A 21421-nucleotide genomic window follows, 5' to 3' on the forward strand; every position below is an offset into this window, starting at 1 on the left:
CACTATGCTTGATGCTGAAACAACCGAAACAGGAACTTCTCCTGTGGCTGGCGGACACATCCCAACTACCCCTCACATTTCGTACTTGACAACTTGAAACGCTTCGGTTATTGGGTAGATTACGACCCCAGTACACTTCTTGACATGACTGCATTGCGAGGGACTTTCAATGGGAGACCAGGATAAGGATCCCATACTCCTCACCCCGCGTTTTCTCCGCGACCCCGGAAATTTGTTTTCTGCATGCAAGGTGCCGAGTGCAGCATGGAGACGTCGGTTAATTTGCAGCGATTATCGTGCTAGAAAGACAAGATGCTGGCCGCGTAGGATGAAAATTATCCCGGGCAATGACCGACCATTTACCTACCCAGTGACTTCGGACCCGCAGCAGGGGCAAAGGTGAAACTCAGCACCAGCCATAGTACGGAGTATAAGTCGTGACTATCCACCCATCTTGACGACTGTACCGAAGCTAAGGAACCTAAGTTGGATAGATCCTCCCACCGGAGCAAAAAAACGGGCAAATGTTTTGCACAAATAGTTCATTGTACTCTGGGAACCCGTCAGCTATACTATCGGTTAAATGAATGGCACGCATATATATAGAAAATTTGTTCCCTCCTACCATGCCTCTTTTCTCACCATTGTGAAATTGACTGGAGATTGGTCAGTAGCCATGTCTGCCTCAGTTTTCGTGGTTGTAGCGTCCTGCCTGGCGGCCTTAGCCCATGGCTATGCCAACCCGGGGTCGTGTTTGGGAGCATGTAACGTTCATGATCCTGCCCTGATCCGAAGAGAGTCCGACGGAAAGTACTTTCGGTTCTCTACTGGCAACAAAATCTCCTATGCGTCATCCTCTTCCATTGAAGGCCCCTGGACTGTGCTAGGCTCCGTATTGCCGAGTGGATCGTCTATCGACCTGCCTGGAAATGATGATCTTTGGGTTAGTAATTTCTCACTTGACTCCATCTGTTTTCTTCTTACTCAGTCGGAATTCTCCATTTGACACTCCTGCTTTTCCTGCCTATACTGCAAGCCTACTCGACTGCTTGCTGCGTCATCCATCTGGGTTGAGATCTGACTTGAACTGCGTAGGCACCTGATGTCTCCCTCGTCAACGGCGTCTATCATGTGTATTATTCAGTGTCAACCTTTGGATCCCAATCCTCCGCCATCGGTCTCGCAACATCCTCGACCATGGACTTGAACTCATGGACCGACCATGGATCGACCGGTATCCAATCCAGCTCCTCCAAGCCGTACAATGCGATTGACGGCAACCTCTTCAAGGACGGGGGAACCTATTATATGAACTTCGGCTCCTTCTGGCATGACATCTATCAGGCACCGATGAACTCGGCCGCAACGTCGGTGGCGTCCTCATCCTATAACATCGCCTATAACCCCTCTGGAACCCACGCCGTCGAAGGAGCATTCATGTATAAGTATGGCAATTATTACTATCTCTTTTTCTCGGCCGGGATCTGCTGCGGCTATGACACGTCCCGGCCGGCATCCGGAGAAGAGTATAAGATCAAAGTCTGCCGGTCCACCTCAGCGACTGGTAATTTCGTAAGTGAATCACAGGAAGAGACTTTGAAGGTTGTAAAGCTGATGTTCTCTTAGGTTGATGCTAACGGTGTCGCTTGCACGAATGGTGGCGGTACGGTTGTTCTCGAAAGTCACGGAAATGTATACGGACCTGGTGGACAGTATGTCTCTCATCCACATCGCTCCATCAGTGAAAAGTTCTGAGGTGCTGATTTTTCACAGGGGTGTCTTCACTGACCCAAGCCTTGGCCCTATCCTTTACTACCACTATGTCGATACCACGATTGGCTATGCAGATAGCCAGAAGCTCTTTGGATGGAATAAGATTGATTTCTCTAGCGGATGGCCAGTTGTATGAGCAAACAATTTCTTTTGTGTGGCCAATCGCTTCTATCGCTTGAAGCGTGAATGGACCCGCTTCGTGGTTCAAACTTGAAGTATTCGAGAGTCATTTTTCAAGAAACATTATCCTCTGTCACATATCGAATGAAGGAGTGCATGTGCAGATGACCAAGTAATGTAGAAGTAATGCAGATCAAATCTGCTGCTTGAGTGGAAAGAAATTGCTTCGAGCAGGTACAGAGGGAAGAGGATGCGGTTGGACTGCTGGAGGCCGTCTGTGTTCTGCCATCTTCACGTCCAGTTCATACTTCCGGAATCTACCAAGTCTCAAGTACGGCCACTTTGAACATCGAAGAAATCGTCGTCCCAATCTCATGCACTCAAGCCTTGCACAATACATGCAAAAAGGAATTCTAACCATGTTCAGCCTATATTGTTATCCTGAAACGAAATGTAGGGCTCTACTCCCGGTGCCATCGCCTCTCCCGATGATTATGATGGCGTGTGTTCACTATCCTTTCTGGTTGTTTATTGAGGTGCGCATATCCTCGTTTCCATCAAATATATTCTCAAAAGATATCTGGTTACTTGGGAATGTGGCGCGTTGGACGATGCTCGTAAGCTCAAATTTGAACAAGAACGCATTATTTGCACATTAACCATTCCCCTTCCACAAAGCCGATGTCCAGATACTTTCCACCAATCTCGACTGATCGTAATGCTGACGCTGTTTCTCGACGTCCAAAATGAAGGAATCGAAGAGGATCCGTCGGTTTATGTGGACTGCCACCCGCGAAGTTTGAGATAGCAGTCTCTCTATCAACAGGAACTACATTACAGAACCTGTTGAAGACTGGCAAGCGACGCTCCTAAAACCAAACACGAGGGTCAATCTGGGAATGGAGTTGAGAATCCAGGGATCTGTGTGTGCGCTCAGATTCACTGCGCTTGTGGACCATGTCCTCCCCACAGAAGCAAGCCGGGAGCTGAGGGAATCGTTCTAACAGAATGGGTTAGTGCGAGAAGAGGACAACGGAATCTCCACATCCCCAGTCTGATCGGGACTTCGTGGTCAACCAGTCCCACCAAGTAGATGCATCGGTGTCTAAAGATAGCCGGGAATGCCTTTTCAATCGTGGAGTCTCCGGCGAATGAAAGGATTATCAGTTGACAAGCGTCTGCGATCGAAGATGATGTTTATTAACATCCTGTGATGGCTTAATATCGGCCAAAATGCCATTCGTCTCGATGACCGTGGAGACAGGTAGCGACGCAGTGCCCACGTCTGGACCCGAGACTGGCTCCGCATGTAGCTGGCTGCGAGACGAATGGGTCAGGATGCTAGATCGTCACTCCAATCCCAATGAGCGGGGTATTACTCCGTACTGCACATATTTTACTTTAACGCGATACTTCCAGCTCATTTTACCTGTCACATTGCTCCGGCCCCAGAGGCGGACTTGAGATGGCTGGAACCTTCACTTTTTTGATTAATCCACCGAGTAATGGCTAGAAGATGATTGGAAAATTTGGCGAATGGATGCAGATCATTACGCCCACAGTCACGGCAGCAGAATCGGCTTGCTTATAACTGGCTGGACGTTGATTAAGCTACTCTATTTTCCACCAGTGCGCAGATCTTGCCGTTGTGGACATGCAGGCAAAATAACGTATTCGTCACCCACTGACGACTCTCTGCCTTGGCACAGCGGAGTATGTTGACCAAGATATTGCTTCTGCTCCAGAGAATGAGCAGATCCGGGCGTTGGCTTTCTTCGGTATTGGGAGAAGCAACCGATGTGCATTAGATGGACCGAAGCTTGTCATAATTCGGACGGTGTTACTACTTGAAGCATAGCAGTTAACGCGTTCAGTCAGGGTTTACGATAGCGGCCACCAGGGAGACGATCTCTTGATGGTCTCTGGCTCAACTTCATGGGAAGTACTTGGATTGCACCCCAATATGGCAGCTGCTCGTCTATATAACGGGCCCGCAGTCCGCTGGTTGTCCATGATTCTTCACTAGACAATCCTCAAGGTACTTTGCTACTGATATCATCATCAAAACCTCAAGATGCAGCTCAAGGAAGTTCTTTCCCTTTATCTACTAGGAGTCTCCTTGGTGTTCGCTCATCCTGGCCACGAGGAGAAGCGGGCATCTAACGAGCTGCTGGCGTTCAAGGCCCACGTCCGTCGTGGTCTTTCGCTGTGTACGCGCTCCTTCGATGAGAGTGGCCTCAGTGCGCGCGCCATTGCTCGCCGTGCGAAGCTCGCCAGCGAGTACCGGCGGCGTAAGTTAGCCGTTCGTGACACCGACGACGTGCTCAACACCTCTCATCTGTCCTCGGCCGACTACACAACCTCGACCGATGAGAGGGAAATTTTCAGCAGCACTGGCACCTGCGTCCTCAACCCTGAGGGCGAGACGGGCCCCTTCTGGGTTAGTGGAGAGCTGATCCGCTCGGACATCATCGAGAACCAGGCTGGTGTCCCCGTTGTGCTGGATATTCAGTTCGTCGATGTCAGCACCTGTCAGGCCGTCGAGGGCCTGTACATTGACACCTGGAGTTGCAACGCAACCGGTGTGTACTCTGGCGTGAGCGGTAACGGTAACGGCAACAGCGCGGACACGTCTATCCTCGACGAGACCTTCCTGCGTGGTATCGCCAAGACGGATTCGGACGGTGTGGTATCTTTCAACACTCTCTTCCCCGGCCACTACTCGGGCAGAACGACTCATCACCACATCATCGCCCATCTGAATGCCACCTTGCTTCCCAACAACACTTTGACCGGCGGGACAGTCCCCCATATCGGCCAGCTCTTCTGGGACCAGTCCCTCATCGACGAAGTGGAAGCGACTTCGCCCTACAGCACCAACACTGTCGCGCAGACCACCAACGCTGAGGACCGCGTCTTCTCGGATGAGACGTCTGGTACCACCTCGGACCCGGTGTTCAACTATGTCCGTCTCGGGGACAGTGTAGAGGATGGATTGCTGGGCTGGGTCACTGTGGCTGTCGACCTAACAGCAACCTACACGCCTAACTACAGCTTCGTTTATACCTCCAGCGGCAGTGAGGCTGTGTCCGGTAATTCGGGTAGCAGCGGGAGTGCTCCTGGCAGCAGCGGCAGCGCCCCTTCCGGTGGCATGGGTGGTGGACCTGGCGGATTCTGAGCGCCTTGGGTTGGATCTAACTTTAGGCAGTCATCTCTCCCCAGCAGGTCGAATTGAAGTTTGTTAAGTTGGTGTTGTTAAGTTGGTGTCTTGACAATTATGAGAATGTCACAGTCACTCGTTTGGCGATAGTCTCCCTTCTCTGCAATTGGAATTATTTGTGCCTGTTTATGTACACAACTTGAATAATCACGTCTCAATAGGCCAAAAGTATTTGATACTCAATACTCGAAATCATCAAGCTTGACTGCTTGAGACATACGGAGTGTTTGCCATTATCGGCTATATCCGCGTCGAAAAAAAGATTTCCTCTCGGCCGAGGTAGCCATACTCCAGCTTCAGTCGTGGACTCGAGGAAAATCATCTAACACATTCTTTGACTATTGATAGATAATTGAATCATCAAAATGGAACCCCGTCTCAAACCAACACCAAGTAAAAGCTTTCTCAGATATCACGCTGGCTGGCGTCGCGTAGTCAGCCACTTCAGCCCATCGTAAGTTTGACGGCACAAGTAACGGAACACGACACTGACACTTTACAGATGGTTCTCCACGACAATGGGCACCGGCATCGTCGCCATCCTGTTCCATCTCATACCGTTTGGACATACATACCTGCACTACGTATCCATCGTCTTCTTTATCTTCAACGTCGTTCTCTTTGCTGTAGTGCTCTCCATGTCCATCCTCCGGTACACGCTGTACCCCGAGATCTGGGCCGTGATGATCCAGGACCCCACGAACTCACTGTTCCTCGCAACCTGTCCGATGGGTTTTGCGACGCTGATTGAGATGTGGGTGTTCGTCTGCGTGCCGGCCTGGGGGGACTGGGCGAGGACAGTGGCGTGGGTGCTGTGGATTGTCGATGCAGTGGCGGCTGCGTCGGTGACAGTGTCATTGTCGTTCATTCTGTATTTCCAGCCACTGGTCATTTGCTTGGCAAAAGGCTGACGAGGATAGGATTTCGCAATCGTATATAACGTCGCTCGAACGCATCACCGCGCTGCAACTGCTTCCCATCGCGGCGACGATCGTCGCGGCAGGGGCCGGGGCGGAGGTTGCTGAGATCTTGCCAAATCCGCAGCATGCCATGGGTACCGTGCTTGTCTCGTATATCCTCTGGGGTATGGGCACGCCTCTCGCGATGACCATCTTGGTCATATACTACCAGCGTCTGGCGGTGCATAAGCTGCCGTCCCGGGAGACAATTGTCAGTTGTTTCTTGCCGCTGGGACCGTTGGGCTTCGGCGGATTCGGGTAAGTCCCTTATTTCCAGTGGCATGATTTGATCTGACGACAGTAGGATTCTGTATCTTGGGAAAGTCCTGCGCAAAGTCGTCGAGAGTCACGAAGCGATCGACCCCATAGCGGGATCGATCGCGTACACCATGGGACTGTTCATCTCGCTGCTCATGTGGAGTTTCGGGTTGATATGGCTTGTATTTGCCCTGGCGACTATCTATCATGCGTCCCCATTCCCTTTCAATATGGGTTGGTGGGGATTCACATTTCCGCTGGGCGTGTATGCGGCGAACACGCTCCTGCTGGGTCAGCAGCTGGATCTGATGTTTTTCAGAATTTTTGGGATGGTAAGCATATATCAACATTTAGAAAACTATGAATACTAAAGTAGATAGATACTCAGCGTGGCGGTTGTCCTCCTGTGGCTGGTTGTGGCCGCCCGAACAGTGCACGGTGCATGGCGTGGGAGTCTTTTCTACGCACCTTGTCTACAGAATCTAAAGAACAAGGAGGATCCAGCAGAAGCTCCAATTCGCCAAGCATGATATAAGCGCTTAGTGCATATTAATCGTGATATAGACTTCGCCAATTTTACTCCAATTAGGAAAACCCGCTATCCTCTTTCATCACAAGGACGCGTCAAGCAAGACACAGCCAATCCAACCCTGGTCAATCAGGGATATCGCCCAGTAGTGCTGACGAGGAAATTGGAAATTCCACCCGACGCCGCAACTCGTATCTGCAACTGAGATATCACATGGTGAGATGGATGATGGATCCCGTGCGGCTGAGGACGGGGCGTATTTCACCTTTTGCCCCTCCCGGACTCACCATCATATTCCTTTCTCCACAGCATTATGGTACGTCCCCTACGCCTTTACTGTGGACATGATATTAAGCTATGGTGAACAGGAAACTGAAAACGAATTCCCCTTTCTCGAGGCGGTATACACCCCCCCTTCACAACCAAAGGTCGAGTACGGATCCTTTCTCATCTTGTGTGCCCGGAAAGAAGCTGATAAAAAGGACGTAGCTTTGTGTTTGTCCACGGCCTCAACCCTCGGGGCAGAAGTGACCACCCGTACGAAACATGGCGCCATCAGAATGGCACCTTCTGGCCGAGGGACTACCTGCCGCAGGATATCCCGCACGCGCGGGTGTTCGTGTACGGATACAACTCGAACGTGACGAACCCGCAGGCCATGTCGACGGCGAGTGCGAAGGATCATGCGAATACACTGTTGAATTTGCTCGATATGGAGAGGAGTCCGCAGCTGGTACGTCTAGCTTTATTTGACGGGGTGCGAAAGCTGATGGTGGTAGAATACCCGTCCGCCGAAGATTGTGTTCATCGGACATAGTCTGGGGGGCTTGGTGATTAAGCAGGTAGGCTATATGACGGTACCTGATGTGAGGGAGAGTGAGTTAAACTTGATAGGCCCTGCTCAATGCACATGAAGATCCCAAATATACCGCTATCCGGCTGGCAACCTGCGGGCTGGTGTTCTTTGGGACTCCGCACCGTGGCGCCAAAGGTGTTGAAGTCGGTAAGATCGCTGCCGCGGTCGCTCGCTTCGTATCGAAGGGCCATGCGAGTAATGAGCTGCTGGATTGTCTCGAGTACAATTCGCTCTTCACACGACAGATGTCCAGCCGTTTCAGTCACCAGCTGGAGGACTACCGGGTCGTGAGTTTCGTGGAGGGGAAAGAAGTGTTGATCGGGGGCGCAGGGCCGGCGTCCGTCAGCCATGTAAGTCTCCCTGGTCGTGCTAGATGACCAAGTACTGAAAGAAGACAGTTGGTTGTGGACGAAGAGTCGGCGGTGCTGGGCCTCCCCGGCAATCGGGAAACCCGACTCAAACTCGACGCCGACCACTCGCAGATGTGCAAAGTCGGGTCGCGTGGCCCCATGTACAAGCTGATCAAGGGCAACATCAAGCAGATTGTCGACCAAGTCCTCGTCGCCGAACAAGGGTACATCCCTCAACAGTCGACATCGTCCCATGCGGGCCCACCACTACCTACGGTTACGCATACCAACAGCAGCTCGCCGTACCCTAGTGCCCCACCTCCGACGACCGGCCAACGCATCGTGGGAACCATGTACACGGCAGTCGACAGCGATCCACGTTCCATCAAAGCGGCCGAACACAAGAACGTCGGACGCTGGGATCAAGCCCGGAACCTGGAGTATGCCATCTTCCAGGAACACCTGCGAACGCTGGGCCCGGATCACAACAGCACGATTGTGGTGGGCTACAATCTCGCCGAGATCGACCTCGAGGCCTCGTACCTCGCCAAAGCAACCGAGTGGTGCAAGTGGGTGACCGACCAGAGTCAGCGGACGCTGGGGCCCCGGCACCCACTGACCCTGAGAGCCGAGAGCCTAATGGGCGAAATCCTCTGCGCACGAGGTCGCTACCAGGAAGCCGAGTCGGTGTGCGCCAACGTCCTCGCACGCCAGCAGATGAGCATCGGCGATGACGACCTCGACACGCTGGAGACCCGCCGCCGCCTCAGTGCGGCGTATGCCAATCTCGGCCAGGAGCAGAACGCAACCAGCATCGCGGAGAAACGCCATGAGGCGCTCCAGCGCATTCTCGGCCCGCAGCACATCCGCGTGCTGGCCTCCGCGCTCGACACCGTCGAGGTGATGATCTTGTCGCGCACGCAGAATACCGAGCGGCTTTTTGAGATGCGCTTCAGCGGGGAGATCGCCAACACGACGGCGCAGACGGGCCAAATCGCGCGCGAGTTGGTCGATCTCCTCGGGCCGCGGCATCCGCTTTCGCTCCGCGCGGTGCGCATACAGGGGATCCTACAGATGCTGGTGCAGGATTCGACCACCGCGTCGGAAACCCTGCGGCGGGCGCTGGCAATTGCCGAGGAGACGTTCGGGCCCGACCACCCGGAGTCGATGACCCTGGTCGCCGCCATCGGGATCATGTACACGCTACACGGCAACGGGCGGAGCTTCATCACGTTCGCGGTGCCGGGGAGCGACAACAACCAGCTGGAGATGGCGGGCCCGTGGCTGACGCGGTACCTGTCGTGGGCGGAGGTGCGCAAGGGCAAGGACAGCGGCGACGTGCAGTCCATGCTGGACATGCTGGCGCAGCTGCACATGGCGCGGCGGCAGTATACGGAGGCGGGCAAGTACTACGAGCGGCTGGTGGAGTCGTACCAGGCGGCGGGGATAGCCATACCGACGCTAGTGCAGACCAATCTGCAGACGTGTCGCATGCACACTGCGATGTTTGCGCAGTACTCGCCCCGTGGAACCGGGTCGGCTATTGAGGGGATACTGAATTCGTTTGTAAAGAAGCGTTTCCAGCGCTCGCTATTGCTATGCGACAGGATACATCATCATCTCAACTTCATAACATAATCACGGTACTAATTAGAGAACTTCTCGGGAACCTTGTATCTGCTCCAATTAGCCATTGCACTCTACGACAGGAAAGCACCTATACCTACCCCGTAGCCTTCTCAAATTGCTCCCGAGCAGCATCGGTGATCTTCTCATTCGTCGAGCGCAGCTGGGCCGGGTCGATCTTGCCGCCTCCAAGGCGCTGTTCAAGAGCATCGAGGCCTGTGCCATTAGCATACGTCTTTCCGCGGGGGGTGGAGGGGAGGTACCCTTATCGAGGAGATCCTCCTGCTGGCTCTGTGGCTCCCCCTGAGTCTGGTTGGCGGGTGTGGATTGGCTTCCGCCGAGCTTGGATGCGAGACCAGCGAGTTTGTCCATTTTTTCCCCTTCAAATGTGCTTTGGTATTCTTGAAGTGTTGCGATGAAGGTGAGAAGGGGGGATCAGGGGCAGAGGGGTTATATATGGTGGTCTATCAGTCCCCGCTACGAACCGCGCTATTGAATGCAGACCCGCCTGATTGGATAGATTCGAAGAGTGAGATCGATTGAGTTTTAGATAGGAAAAATTTGGCATAAGATCGGGGCCTTTGATTGGTTACTTAGGCATGGAGCCCTCAGTATGGTGTCATTACTCCACCAAACGGGAATATACTGAATTATATAACCACTTGCCTGATTCAAGTTCGCTCATTTGATTAGGTGACACCTGACCCCTGAATCAAAGGCATAAAAAGCAGCTAGATAGTCATTTGTTGAGAAGAATCAGACCTTGGTTGATTTCCATTGATTGCTATTTATCAGTCCACTGATATGGTCTTAATAATAAGGGATTATTGAGCAGTGTGTGAACAGGTGGCTTCAATTAAATTCTTCACAATCTCTAAACGGCCACCCCTTTTCCAGGAGCCAGATATCCTCCAGGTCCCCTTTAGCACTCGCGAGTAGGGAAGCCTTCAGCTGACCAAGTTTCTGGATATACTTATTATAATTCTCGATGCTTACCCAGCCATCTTCAGAGACACCACTGAGTTGATCCCGCCACTGGTTTACAACCTTGTTCAGATTAAGCTAAGTTTGTTCCTGGTTGTGGAAGTTATCTATCTAGTTTATTGCTTGTAGACTGCACAGGACAGTGGTGACCCTCTGTGTCTGGCAGGTGAGAGAGACCAGTATTCAACCATCCTAATCAAGGCCCCTTTTAATGTGATTAAATTTCCATTCCACTGTCGTCCAGCCCGATTAATAAGATGTTGGCGGGGTGCTAAGATAGGATCACATAAAGCTTCAAGATAAAGCTTATTATAATAGCCATTAAAGATATAGTAGTAATAAAACAGGAGATGCCATTAGTAAACTTCATCAGCTCTAAGCTTTTCCTGAGAAGATAGTGTTATATAGTTTATTAGAAGTAACAGCTCTGTAAGATGAGATGGCTACTACAGATCTAGGTTCTTGAATATTTAAGGGTAACCAACTACCAGCGGACATGGCGACATAATAGTATATTACCAGTCTATCAGACAGGATATAGCACCAGAGTCTGGTGATATAAAGATAGTATTTAGATTCAGATCTGCGTGGCTGTTAGATTAGCTGACAGTGTCTAACAATGCACATAGCGGGATGATGAAGCGTAGGTTGATTGAGATGATGGTTAATGTCTTCTAAAAGAAGCAAGAGGGCTAGTGTAAGATATTTATTAAGGAGAGAGATATAATCGGCCGGGACTTCACTCCAGGGAAGACACCATTATGCGGACAATCCAGTTCGATTAGCTTCCCATAGCGTCGAGTCCACTCAATTTCTTTTCGTGCGATAGACGTTAAATACTCCTTATAATCACACCCTAAAACCGTCAGAAAGAGCATGGAGCCTCTAGTATTGTCAGAAAACTTACAGGGGTCTCGATGGATGTCTATATTAGCTCTTTTCCCATACTAAAACATATAATCTGCCGTTGGGCCAATACAGAATCTGTCAGAGTCCTGTTCATTTGAATCATGAGCCACATATAAATCAGCTCAAAGGTTCTGCAGGACATCCTTTTTGAAGTATATACTCCCGATAGCCCGAAAGGAATGTTGAATAATTTCTTCTTGATCTCAATAAAGGTTGACGCGAGCCTATGCAGCTCCTGTTTGCTGAAGGTATGCCACCTGCTTTGTAAACTAACTCCTCTTACTTTCTCTATTATGATGTATTCTACACCAACAGGGTTATCTTCTGATGATGAATGCCCATATAACTTTGGTATAGGAATGCCTTTGGAGTGGAGAAAATGGAGAGTTGCAGCTTCGCTAGCGGTGGCATAATGTCTTAGACCCGCAAGGCGATATGGTATTTTTGCAATAACCTCAAACCTATCAGCCATTGTTATAAGAAAGACACGGTTGAAGCCACCTTCAGCCAGCTTAGCAATATGCGTGGCACGGCCGTGGCAATTGCTGACTAATCTTTCTGCTGTTTCTTATAAGAGAGCACAGGGATTGAATTCAACATAACATTCATGTAGGCGTTGAGATTTGTTGAAAATAAATCTACCGGACGTGTAGGTATATAGATTGTGGTTTATCAAAGACGCTACAGAAGCTGAAAAGTTAGCGGAGATGATAGCTTGTATTTGGTGATGCTTCAGACCTATTATCTGGCAGTGTAGCTTCAGCGGCAGATTACGTGGAGCAAGAGAAGTTATGTAGAGACTGGCCTGTCTAAACATCACGGCGAAATTCTCATTGAAGGTGTAAGGATCCCCTGTGAGGAAGCCCCTTGGCTTAAGACCAGAATACGGCGGACGGAATGTGCAAAACTGGCCCCAATCAATGATCTTTTGCCATGATTACCTATCACTCTGATGCCACTTTAGGGCCTATCAGCATGCATATAGAAAGATGATATTTTATTGCAAAGTATATAGGAATTATAGTTAAGCTGTATCTGAAGTATGAATTTAATGTATAGAGGGTTGAATCGGTAATTTTCAAGGATTATTTCTAAATTATAGTTGTTATTAAAAGTGATTATATGAATGTACACACCAGTAGAGGCATCCAGTAAGACTAAAGATAGAAATGTAGGAGCTGAGCATGATGACTATAGGGGTTAATCATGGTAGGTCTTTTACCTCAGTGTTAGCCTTTGCAGTCCAGCGCAGGTTCTTACAGTGAATATCAAATGCCTGGTGTATAGTAGTCGAAGAAGTCACCTCCTCATTTCTTCTCATATCGTTGCCGAATTGATTTGTAAGAATGTGATCAAATGTCTTTGTCTCATATTTTCCGCACTGGCTTGGTCTGTCCATGCGATAATTGCCCTCATAGCTCTATTTATTGCTGCTGTTCCTGGCATTTGGTGGCTGTCTAGAATAGTTTCCATGCTGATCTTTACAGATATTGCACTCCGTCACAACTGAATAGCGATTTAAGAGAATCAGGGAAATGGCCATCTGAACTACACTCCTGACCTCATTCAACTATCCCATCTTACCTTCCGCTGTCTTTAGCGGGTGATCCACCCCGCAATCATCGACAGTCTTCAATGCTTGAACCCTTTCATACTGCTGCAAAGATACAAGAATGCCAGTGGAGAACAGCCCACACTAATGTCTCGATTATTGAGTGAATACTCAACACTGTGAACGACTATAGACATACTAGGCAAAAAGTGTAGATAATAACAGCGGAATCAATTAGTGAGATCCTGATATATAATAACATGAACCTATCGTCAGAGCTCACCTCCGATCATGACTATGCACTTAGATATAATACTTGCCACTACCTCCAACCATATTATTATATGGACTCAGAAGTCATGATTGATAATAAGGTTACATCCGAGGCCAGCATTCAACAACTATCTTTCAGGCAACAAGCGTATCCCTGTCCGGCTGGGGCCCTCCAGACGCCACTGCATCTCTTGTTGGATATTGGCAAGTCGAGTGGGCTTGACCCTGGCTTAGTATTCCGTAGGGAGCCGCACGTAGATACACAACCGATGATCACACCTTGGATTGGATGCTGTCCCTGATTCTGTTGGTTTCTGACTCAGTTTGGCTGTCATCTTGAATTAGAAAGGACGTAGATGGGTGGCCTGATCAGGGGATTCTCTGGCTATAAAAGCCAGGAGACGAGGGTCCAACTTGCAGCATCATCAGGATTTTCATCGTCCCTCCAACTCTCCTCTCCTGAATCACCTGTGGATCCCCCAGTCCAGTGAAACTAAGCACTCATTCCGAACATCTCATCCTCCCAACTCACATTGACTCAGCTCAGTCATGAGAATCAACGTCTTTACCATCCTGTCCCTTCTCTTCGCCAGCAATCTCGCCATGGCTACAACCAGATACACCGAGCCGATCCCCGAGGGAATCCCCGTCCTCGAGACCCGCCAACAACTCAACGACATGGCAGACCAATATCCCACGGGGACTCTGGACGATCGAAACGGGGGCTACTACCTGCTCGACCACGACGGCGCCGTCTTGGCCGTTACGTCTGATGCGCTATGCGAGGAACTGGACGCCTCGATGGAACAAGCGAGGAGATTTCATGCCGGGAACTTGGACGACGAGGCCGATGTTGTTCCTAGGGGTGATAATGCGGCTGCGAGTTGCTCTCACCCGCGCTGTCATACCCATGCTTTGTGTCGCACATATAGTGACTGCTATGTTTGTTCGTCGAGCAAACATTGGTGTTTTTGATTATGGACTGGTGCTGCCGCTTGGGGAGGTGGATGTCTGAAGATTAGGGGGAATTGATTGATCTCATTGGGGACAGGTATTCAACATCCATGTGAAGTGAGTGGATACGGATTACTTTGCTTCGTATAGCTAGAAAAACTAAATGAAACACAATCCTTTCATTATTCCACTATGATCTATTAAGTGACACAGAGTCATCGGGACTACATTAGCTGCAGTATAACTTCGGAGATGTAGTTTACCTCGATGTCGCAACAGCTTTGGATGCATTCGAGCTCATCTACAGGCAAGGCGCATTGTCCGACTCCTCAGACCATTCGCCTGCACCAAACCAGTGCCATGCACTTACTGAGAGCGATATTCTACTCCGGGTTGGTACTCTACAGTCGTTCTCGGCATGGTGCCTACGCACTTGGCGTGCCAGGCTCCTTGAGGGGAGGGTTTTGGGTCAATCTCGCGTTGGGAAAATTGATGATTTCAGGGTTTTATCGAACTCCAATTTCTGAATCAGTCGCCGTAATGGACCCCGATGCGACGTGAAGTTTTTACCTCTTGTCTTGGGGTGGTTGCCTTGCGCTGGGGCTCTCGGGCTGATAATGACTGCAATACCGGCGTCAGTCACCATATGGGAAATCAGCTCATGATGAATTAGGTGCCAGTACCTAGCATGTTTCCTCCGAGATTGCCATACCCCGTACAGCTAAGCGATATTCTGGCCGTGAGAAACGGGACGAAATCCGAGACGAGGCCAGCCTTACCGCTAGAAAGAGCTAGATTGCCAGGACGATCTCGCATTTCAAGTTTACTCAAGAACTGACAATCACTCGACAAGAGAAAAAGATGCTCGGACTGCATTACCCCGGTCCCACATCCCCGCATTGTTCGGCTTTTGTGGTCCTTACGCTGTATGTTGATCTCGGACATGTTCCGAGCCGTCATACTCTTAAGAAGTCCTGCCTTTAAGGCAGGGATTGCTACAGCTATCAGGAGTCAACGCGACAGCCAAGATGTCGAAATCACCAACTGAACATGTGGAACTTTCGCCGACGAAGTTGGAGAATGCTTCGGACGCCCTGTACGAGGCCTACGCCTCCAAGGGCCCTGAATGGCACCAGCAGATGACCCGACGATTACTCCGAAAGGTCGATCTGCATCTCCTACCCTTCTTGGTGGTGATGTACCTGCTGAACTTCCTGGATCGAAAGTATGCTTCTGTGTCTCAGCATAAGATCAAGCTGACCTCTTTGAAGCAATCTCTCACAAGCGCGACTTGGGACATTGGAAAAGGACTTGGGGATGACAGGGACCGACTTCAACCTGGCGACGAGCATTCTGTTCGTCGGATACCTGCTCATGCAGCTCCCGTCCAATCTGCTGCTGACGCGCGTGAAGCCGTCGTGGCTGCTGGGTGGCGCAATGGCGATCTGGTATGTTCCCTCATGGTTTTGTCGAATCGGTCTGACCAGCCAGGGGCATAATATCCGCAGCTCAGGCGGGAACGACCTCGTTCACCGGCTTGGTTCTGGCGAGATTCTTCCTGGGGTTTGTGGAGGCGCCTTTCTTCCCGGGGGCGATCATGTTGATGTGCGTATACACCTGAAGCCTAGAAAGCGTAGATTGCACGTGCTAATGTTGTAGGTCGAGTTGGTATACCAGGCAGGAGGTATGACCGCAGTCTCTGCGTCCAAGAAAAAAGTGGTACTAATCAAAGTAGCTGAGCCATCGAATTGCCTGGTTTTACGCCGGCAGCTCCCTGGCGAACGCGTTTGGCGGCCTCATAGGCGCGGGTGTGCTGGGGAATCTGGACGGGGCACACGGGATCGCGGGCTGGCGATGGCTGTTCATCATCGAGGGCAGCATCACCGTCGGCATCTCGCTCTTCTCGGCCATCTCGCTGCCCAACTACCCGGCGACCACGTCCTGGCTGGACGAGACCGAACAGGCCTATGCTCAGTGGCGTCTCATCAACGATGCCGGCGAGGCCGATGATACAAACGCCGTCCGCATCAAAGACGCGCTGGTGATGGTGTTCCGGGACCGACGAATCTATCTCTTTATCCTGCTCCAGCATTGTTCTCTCCTGTCGCAGACGTTTCAATACTTCTTCCCGACGATCGTCAAGACACTGGGCTACGGGAGCATCGAGACCCTGCTGATCACGGCGCCTGTGTGGGTCGCCACGTTCCTTGTTTCGCTGCTGGTGACCTGGACTTCGGGCCGGACGAACGACCGCAGCTGGCACATCGTCGGGTTGATGAGCGTGAGTGCCGTGGGCTGTATCATCTGCACGGCCACGACCAACATCGGTGCCAGGTTTTTCGCCATGTTTCTGTATGCGGCTTCTCCGTCTGATCCACTGAGAGAGATACTGACGCCAGTAGGATGCCCATGGGCGCTGTGTCAGCCTACCAAATCATCATCGCCTGGGTAGCCAATTCCTTCCCCCGGCCGCTGGTCAAGCGCTCGGCGGCGATTGCGACGGCCAATATGATCGGGAACACGGCGACCATTTATGGCAGTTATATGTGGCCGTCGTCGTCTGGCCCAAGATATGTCCCCGGGGGCAGTGCGACGGCGGTGGTTGCGGTGCTGGTGGCATTGCTGGCGTCGGTGATTCGGATGGTGCATGTGCGGATGAACAAGAGGCTGGAGGAGCAGGAGAGGGACCATGAAGTGGACAATCCAGGCTTCCGATACATTCTGTAACCGTTTGTTCCTACTAGAACCGAATGAGCGCGAGACACATGTGGCTGAAGACCCCTGAATTGTGCTGCCTAGACATTGTGCATTAGTTACCCCAAGGGCCAGATGGAGAATGTGATTGCCTAGTGTTCAGCTCCGACGAGCGAATACTTTGGATTCAGCCCTGCAGACGGCCCACAGTCCCGCGGGCACTGAGCCCTGAATGATTGGCAGTTATTCTGGAAGATCCACGGATTGTCGACTGCATGCCTCCGATTCGTGGAGAAAGGGTCCATTCTGCGATGGGTCGATGAGGGTTCACGGCTGTTCCGGAAGTATGTCCTGAGCCCAAGAACCAGCGTATATCTACTACGTCCGTCTGAGCTATCGGCACATTTGGCAAGCCACTTCTGGAAGACATCCAACGGCACCGATATGAAGGCCCTTCTCTCCCTTCTAACGGCTGTCGCCGTAGCTACGGCCACTCCTCTCGACCTGTCTCTCCGAGCCCTCCCCAACGCTCCCGATGGCTATACTCCCGCCAAAGTGTCTTGTCCCGCGACACGACCCAGCATTCGAGGTGCCGGGTCTCTTTCCCCGAATGAAACGTCCTGGCTGGAGATTCGTCGCAAAAACACCGTCCAGCCCATGACAGACCTGCTCGGGCGACTCAACCTCGGCTTCGACGCAGCGGGCTACATCGACCGCGTGTCCAGTAACGCATCCAACCTGCCTAATATCGCGATCGCCGTTTCGGGGGGTGGATATCGTGCTCTGACCAATGGAGCTGGAGCTATCAAAGCCTTTGACAGCCGGACCCAAGGCTCGACGCAGTCGGGACATCTCGGTGGTCTACTGCAGTCCGCGACATATGTATCCGGACTGAGCGGCGGCGGATGGCTCGTGGGGTCCGTGTATCTGAACAACTTCACGACCATTGCGGACCTCCAATCCGGGGATCATGGGAACGTCTGGCAGTTTTCCACGTCTATCCTGGAAGGGCCCAAGGCCAAACACCTGCAGTTCCTATCCACCGCCGACTACTGGAAGGATTTGCTCAAAGCGGTCGACGGGAAGAGCGACGCGGGCTTCAACACCTCGCTGACGGACTACTGGGGCCGCGCGCTGTCCTACCAGTTCATCAATGATCGCACGGGGAACGGAGGACTGAGCTACACCTGGTCGTCGATCGCGTTGACCGACCCCTTCCGGCGTGGAGAGATGCCGCTCCCCATCCTGGTGGCCGACGGCCGCAACCCGGGCGAGCTGCTGATCGGCAGCAACTCAACCGTCTACGAGTTCAATCCGTGGGAGTTTGGCTCGTTCGACCCGTCCATCTTCGGCTTCGCGCCGCTGGAGTACCTCGGCTCGCGCTTCGACAACGGCCAGCTCCCCCGCGGCGAACCCTGCGTGCGCGGGTTCGACAACGCCGGCTTCGTCATGGGCACCTCCTCCTCGCTCTTCAACCAGTTCATTCTGCGGCTGAACAAGACCGATCTCCCCGACCTGGCCAAGGACGTCTTTTCCAAGATCCTCACGGCCATCGGCCGGGACGGGGATGACATCGCCGTCTACGGCCCGAACCCGTTCTACGGGTACCGCAACTCCACCGCGGCCTACTCGCGCAGCCGCGAGCTGGATGTCGTCGACGGCGGCGAGGACGGCCAGAACATCCCGCTGCACCCGCTCATCCAGCCCGTCCGCCACGTCGACGTGATCTTCGCCGTCGACTCGTCGGCCGACGGGCCCTACAGCTGGCCGAATGGCTCCGCCCTCGTCGCCACCTACGAGCGAAGCCTGAACAGCTCGGGAATCGGCAACGGCACCGTCTTCCCCGCCGTGCCAGACGTGAACACCTTTGTCAACCTCGGCCTGAACACCCGGCCCACCTTCTTCGGCTGCGATCCGGCGAACCTGTCCGCGCCGGCGCCCTTGGTGGTATACCTGCCAAACGCGCCGTACAGCACGCACAGCAATACCTCCACCTTCCAGCTGGCGTACTCGGATTCCGAGCGCGACGAGATCATCACAAATGGGTATAACGTGGTGACGCGGGGGAATGCAACGGTCGACAAGTCCTGGCCGAGCTGTGTGGGGTGCGCCATTCTGCAGCGGTCGATGTACCGGACCAACACGTCCATGCCGGCGGTGTGTAACAGTTGCTTCAAGGAGTATTGCTGGAATGGGACGGTGGACAGCAAGACGCCTCGGACGTACGAGCCGACCCTGCTGCTGGGGAGTACGTCGACCAATGCGGCGTACACGCAGGGGGTGACCTGGCTGGTGGGCATCCTTGCTGTTGGGGTGGCAATGGGAATGACAGCATAGCAGATGGCAGTAGACTTTGTTTGATTGAGGTTGGATACCGCGTACAATTAGATATTGAACATAGGTTCTTGTTGTTTCCTAATGAGAAACTTTTCCTGGGAAAATTACCACCACTGTAGGTCTGATACAACGTGTGGAAAGGCTTCACTTGGATACTATAGGCATCTCGTAGGAGGATAAGCCAAAATATCCTACCGTCCTACGGCAACCTGTCTAAGGGAGCCCTCTTCTACGGTATATGCCAAACACGTTCCGCTTCATGCATGCGCCGCCATCAACGCGTAAATCTCCTGCGCGGCTTTGGGGATCTTGCCCTTCTCGCCACCCTCCTCGATATCAATCATCTCGTTCGCAAAGTCGCAAAGCGTGGCCACCAGATAATCCACCTGTTCCTCCGTATTCCCAGCATGGATCATGACCCGGACGCGCGATTTGCCCTTGGGAACCTGGGGATAGTCAATAGGGACCACGGCGATTTTCGCCAGTTGCAGGTGGAAAAAGAGCCACCAGTTGTACTTTTGCCGGGTCCAGATGGGCACAATGTGCGTCACAAAGTCCAGCGACTCATAGTCCTCGGCCACGGGAATCGACAAGATGCCCAGATCGGTGGCTTTGTCCCAGATGTTGCTGGAGGTGATGGATTCGAAGAAGTATTTGACGAGATGTTGGATGTTGTCCTGGGCCTAGTTTTTGTCATTACGGAGAGTCTTCTGAATGATTTCACCCCATCGCTGCATACCTTCTGCGTGGCCCCCGTTCTCATCAGGTTATAGGCTGCGCGGATGACTGCAACCGACGGGAAAGATGGGGCCGTGGTATTCACCAGGGAACCAGCATAGTTCAACAACATGTTTCGGACCGTCGCGTTCCCAAGCACCACCGCTTCAGAAATTGCGTCAGTGATCTCGCTTGCGCCAAGGACGTTACTGCCGGGGCGATTGGTTCTTACATCCAGTACAGGCCAAGGCCTTGCCGCAGGTATTCAGGCGAATTGCGACCTCATTTTCCAGGCCCAGCAGCTTGACGAGACCGACGCCTCTAGGGCCCACGACTCCAGTGGCATGGGCTTCGTCCGCAATGAAGGCGAAGTTCCCCTTGGGACAGATCTCCCGCGCAATCTCGAGCATCTCCACCAGAGGGCACACGTCGCCATCCATGCTGTACACCGACTCGACCGACACGAGGATCGAGCGTGACCCGTCCTGGAGCATGGGATGGGAGTCCATGGTGGAGGACATGGCCTCTCGAAAGGCGTCCAGGTCATTGTGCCGGAAGGCGACCTTGGTCGTGGCCAGCGAGGCGGCCATGCCCGTGTGCGTGCTGAAGTGCACCAGCTCGTCGTACACGATGGCGTCTCCGGGCCGGGGGATCGCCGTGTAGATGGCAATGTTTCCGTTGGAGCCCGAGTTGAACATGAGCGCCGTCTCGGCCCCGAGGAAGTCGGCAATCTCCTGCTCAACCGCCTCGATATAGTCGTAGTTGCCGCCCATCACGCGCGAACCCCCGGAATGCAGCGAGAAATCGGGATGTCTTGCCAGCTCGGCCAGGAACTCCCGCCGCAGTTCCCCCGTGAGTCCGAGAGAGAGAAGATCATTGGAGCAGAAGTCTATCGCGTCTCCTGTCTTCCATGTGCTTTGTCCTCGGGTCATCAGAGACTGCGTCGACCGGCGAACATCCAGAGCCTCTTCGAGATTTCGATAGAACGTGGGGGCATCTTTCATCCGGGGAGCGATCAATTTCTGGCTTTTGATCCAGGCGATCATCTCCGAGACGACCTTGCCGTTAGCTGCCATGGTGGTGAGGTTGTGGAAAGTAGAGTCTTTCGACAGTGGTGCAGCGGCTCAGCCTTGTGTCACCCGAAAGGGAAAGGAAAGGAAGGTCAAGAATACAGCGAGTCAAGATGCCCCAGTTCATTCATAACCCCATTTAAGCATCATCCCATCTCCTATCGGCGTAAGCGGCCGAGGTGCTGCAGGTCGTCGCCGACACGGGTTCCGGCCTGCGAGCAGACGGGGGGAGGCATGGCC

The 21421-nt window shown here is 52.5% G+C and overlaps 9 protein-coding genes across 9 annotated transcripts; 7 read left to right on the top strand and 2 right to left on the bottom strand.

Annotated features, from left to right (window-relative positions):
- Positions 1–676: 676 nt before the first annotated feature.
- abnA (putative extracellular endo-1,5-alpha-L-arabinase) lies at positions 677–1909 on the top strand (the record flags this gene model as incomplete). The annotated part of the gene is made up of 4 exons (XM_749071.1): positions 677–943; positions 1096–1572; positions 1627–1712; positions 1774–1909. The coding sequence occupies 4 exons, from the start codon at positions 677–679 to the stop codon at positions 1907–1909; spliced, it is 966 nt and encodes a 321-aa protein (XP_754164.1).
- A 1733-nt stretch (positions 1910–3642) lies between these two features.
- On the top strand, positions 3643–5071 carry AFUA_3G14630 (intradiol ring-cleavage dioxygenase; the record flags this gene model as incomplete). Its single annotated transcript, XM_749070.2, has 1 exon — positions 3643–5071. Exon 1 carries the CDS (start codon positions 3968–3970, stop codon positions 5069–5071), a length of 1104 nt encoding a protein of 367 aa, XP_754163.1. The 5' UTR covers positions 3643–3967.
- A 560-nt stretch (positions 5072–5631) lies between these two features.
- On the top strand, positions 5632–6860 carry ssu2 (TDT family transporter; the record flags this gene model as incomplete). The annotated part of the gene is made up of 4 exons (XM_749069.1): positions 5632–5954; positions 5995–6330; positions 6377–6662; positions 6711–6860. The coding sequence occupies 4 exons, from the start codon at positions 5632–5634 to the stop codon at positions 6858–6860; spliced, it is 1095 nt and encodes a 364-aa protein (XP_754162.1).
- Positions 6861–7571: 711 nt separating this feature from the next.
- Positions 7572–9703, top strand: AFUA_3G14650 (LipA and NB-ARC domain protein; the record flags this gene model as incomplete). Its single annotated transcript, XM_749068.1, has 4 exons — positions 7572–7592; positions 7639–7701; positions 7754–8065; positions 8114–9703. The coding sequence occupies 4 exons, from the start codon at positions 7572–7574 to the stop codon at positions 9701–9703; spliced, it is 1986 nt and encodes a 661-aa protein (XP_754161.1).
- Positions 9704–9788: 85 nt separating this feature from the next.
- On the bottom strand, positions 9789–10063 carry AFUA_3G14660 (uncharacterized protein; the record flags this gene model as incomplete). The annotated part of the gene is given in 2 exon segments (XM_749067.1): positions 9789–9907; positions 9925–10063. The coding sequence occupies 2 exon segments, from the start codon at positions 10061–10063 to the stop codon at positions 9789–9791; spliced, it is 258 nt and encodes an 85-aa protein (XP_754160.1).
- Positions 10064–13958: 3895 nt separating this feature from the next.
- Positions 13959–14424, top strand: AFUA_3G14665 (uncharacterized protein; the record flags this gene model as incomplete). The annotated part of the gene is made up of 2 exons (XM_749066.1): positions 13959–14274; positions 14342–14424. The coding sequence occupies 2 exons, from the start codon at positions 13959–13961 to the stop codon at positions 14422–14424; spliced, it is 399 nt and encodes a 132-aa protein (XP_754159.1).
- Positions 14425–15489: 1065 nt separating this feature from the next.
- AFUA_3G14670 (putative MFS transporter) lies at positions 15490–17090 on the top strand (the record flags this gene model as incomplete). The annotated part of the gene is made up of 5 exons (XM_749065.1): positions 15490–15588; positions 15635–15811; positions 15855–15968; positions 16099–16715; positions 16766–17090. 5 exons carry the CDS (start codon positions 15490–15492, stop codon positions 17088–17090), a joined length of 1332 nt encoding a protein of 443 aa, XP_754158.1.
- Positions 17091–17501: 411 nt separating this feature from the next.
- plb3 (lysophospholipase family protein) lies at positions 17502–19494 on the top strand (the record flags this gene model as incomplete). The annotated part of the gene is made up of 1 exon (XM_749064.2): positions 17502–19494. One exon carries the CDS (start codon positions 17502–17504, stop codon positions 19392–19394), a length of 1893 nt encoding a protein of 630 aa, XP_754157.1. The 3' UTR covers positions 19395–19494.
- A 157-nt stretch (positions 19495–19651) lies between these two features.
- AFUA_3G14690 (aminoacyl transferase sphA) lies at positions 19652–21367 on the bottom strand (the record flags this gene model as incomplete). The annotated part of the gene is made up of 3 exons (XM_749063.2): positions 20344–21367; positions 20134–20276; positions 19652–20077 (listed from the first exon to the last, which is right to left on the bottom strand). The coding sequence occupies exons 1-3, from the start codon at positions 21185–21187 to the stop codon at positions 19652–19654; spliced, it is 1413 nt and encodes a 470-aa protein (XP_754156.1). The 5' UTR covers positions 21188–21367.
- Between the last annotated feature and the right edge of the window lie 54 nt (positions 21368–21421).

Source organism: Aspergillus fumigatus, chromosome 3, assembly GCF_000002655.1.
Source record: "Aspergillus fumigatus Af293 chromosome 3, whole genome shotgun sequence".
In the NCBI taxonomy this organism is placed as follows: domain Eukaryota; kingdom Fungi; phylum Ascomycota; class Eurotiomycetes; order Eurotiales; family Aspergillaceae; genus Aspergillus; species Aspergillus fumigatus.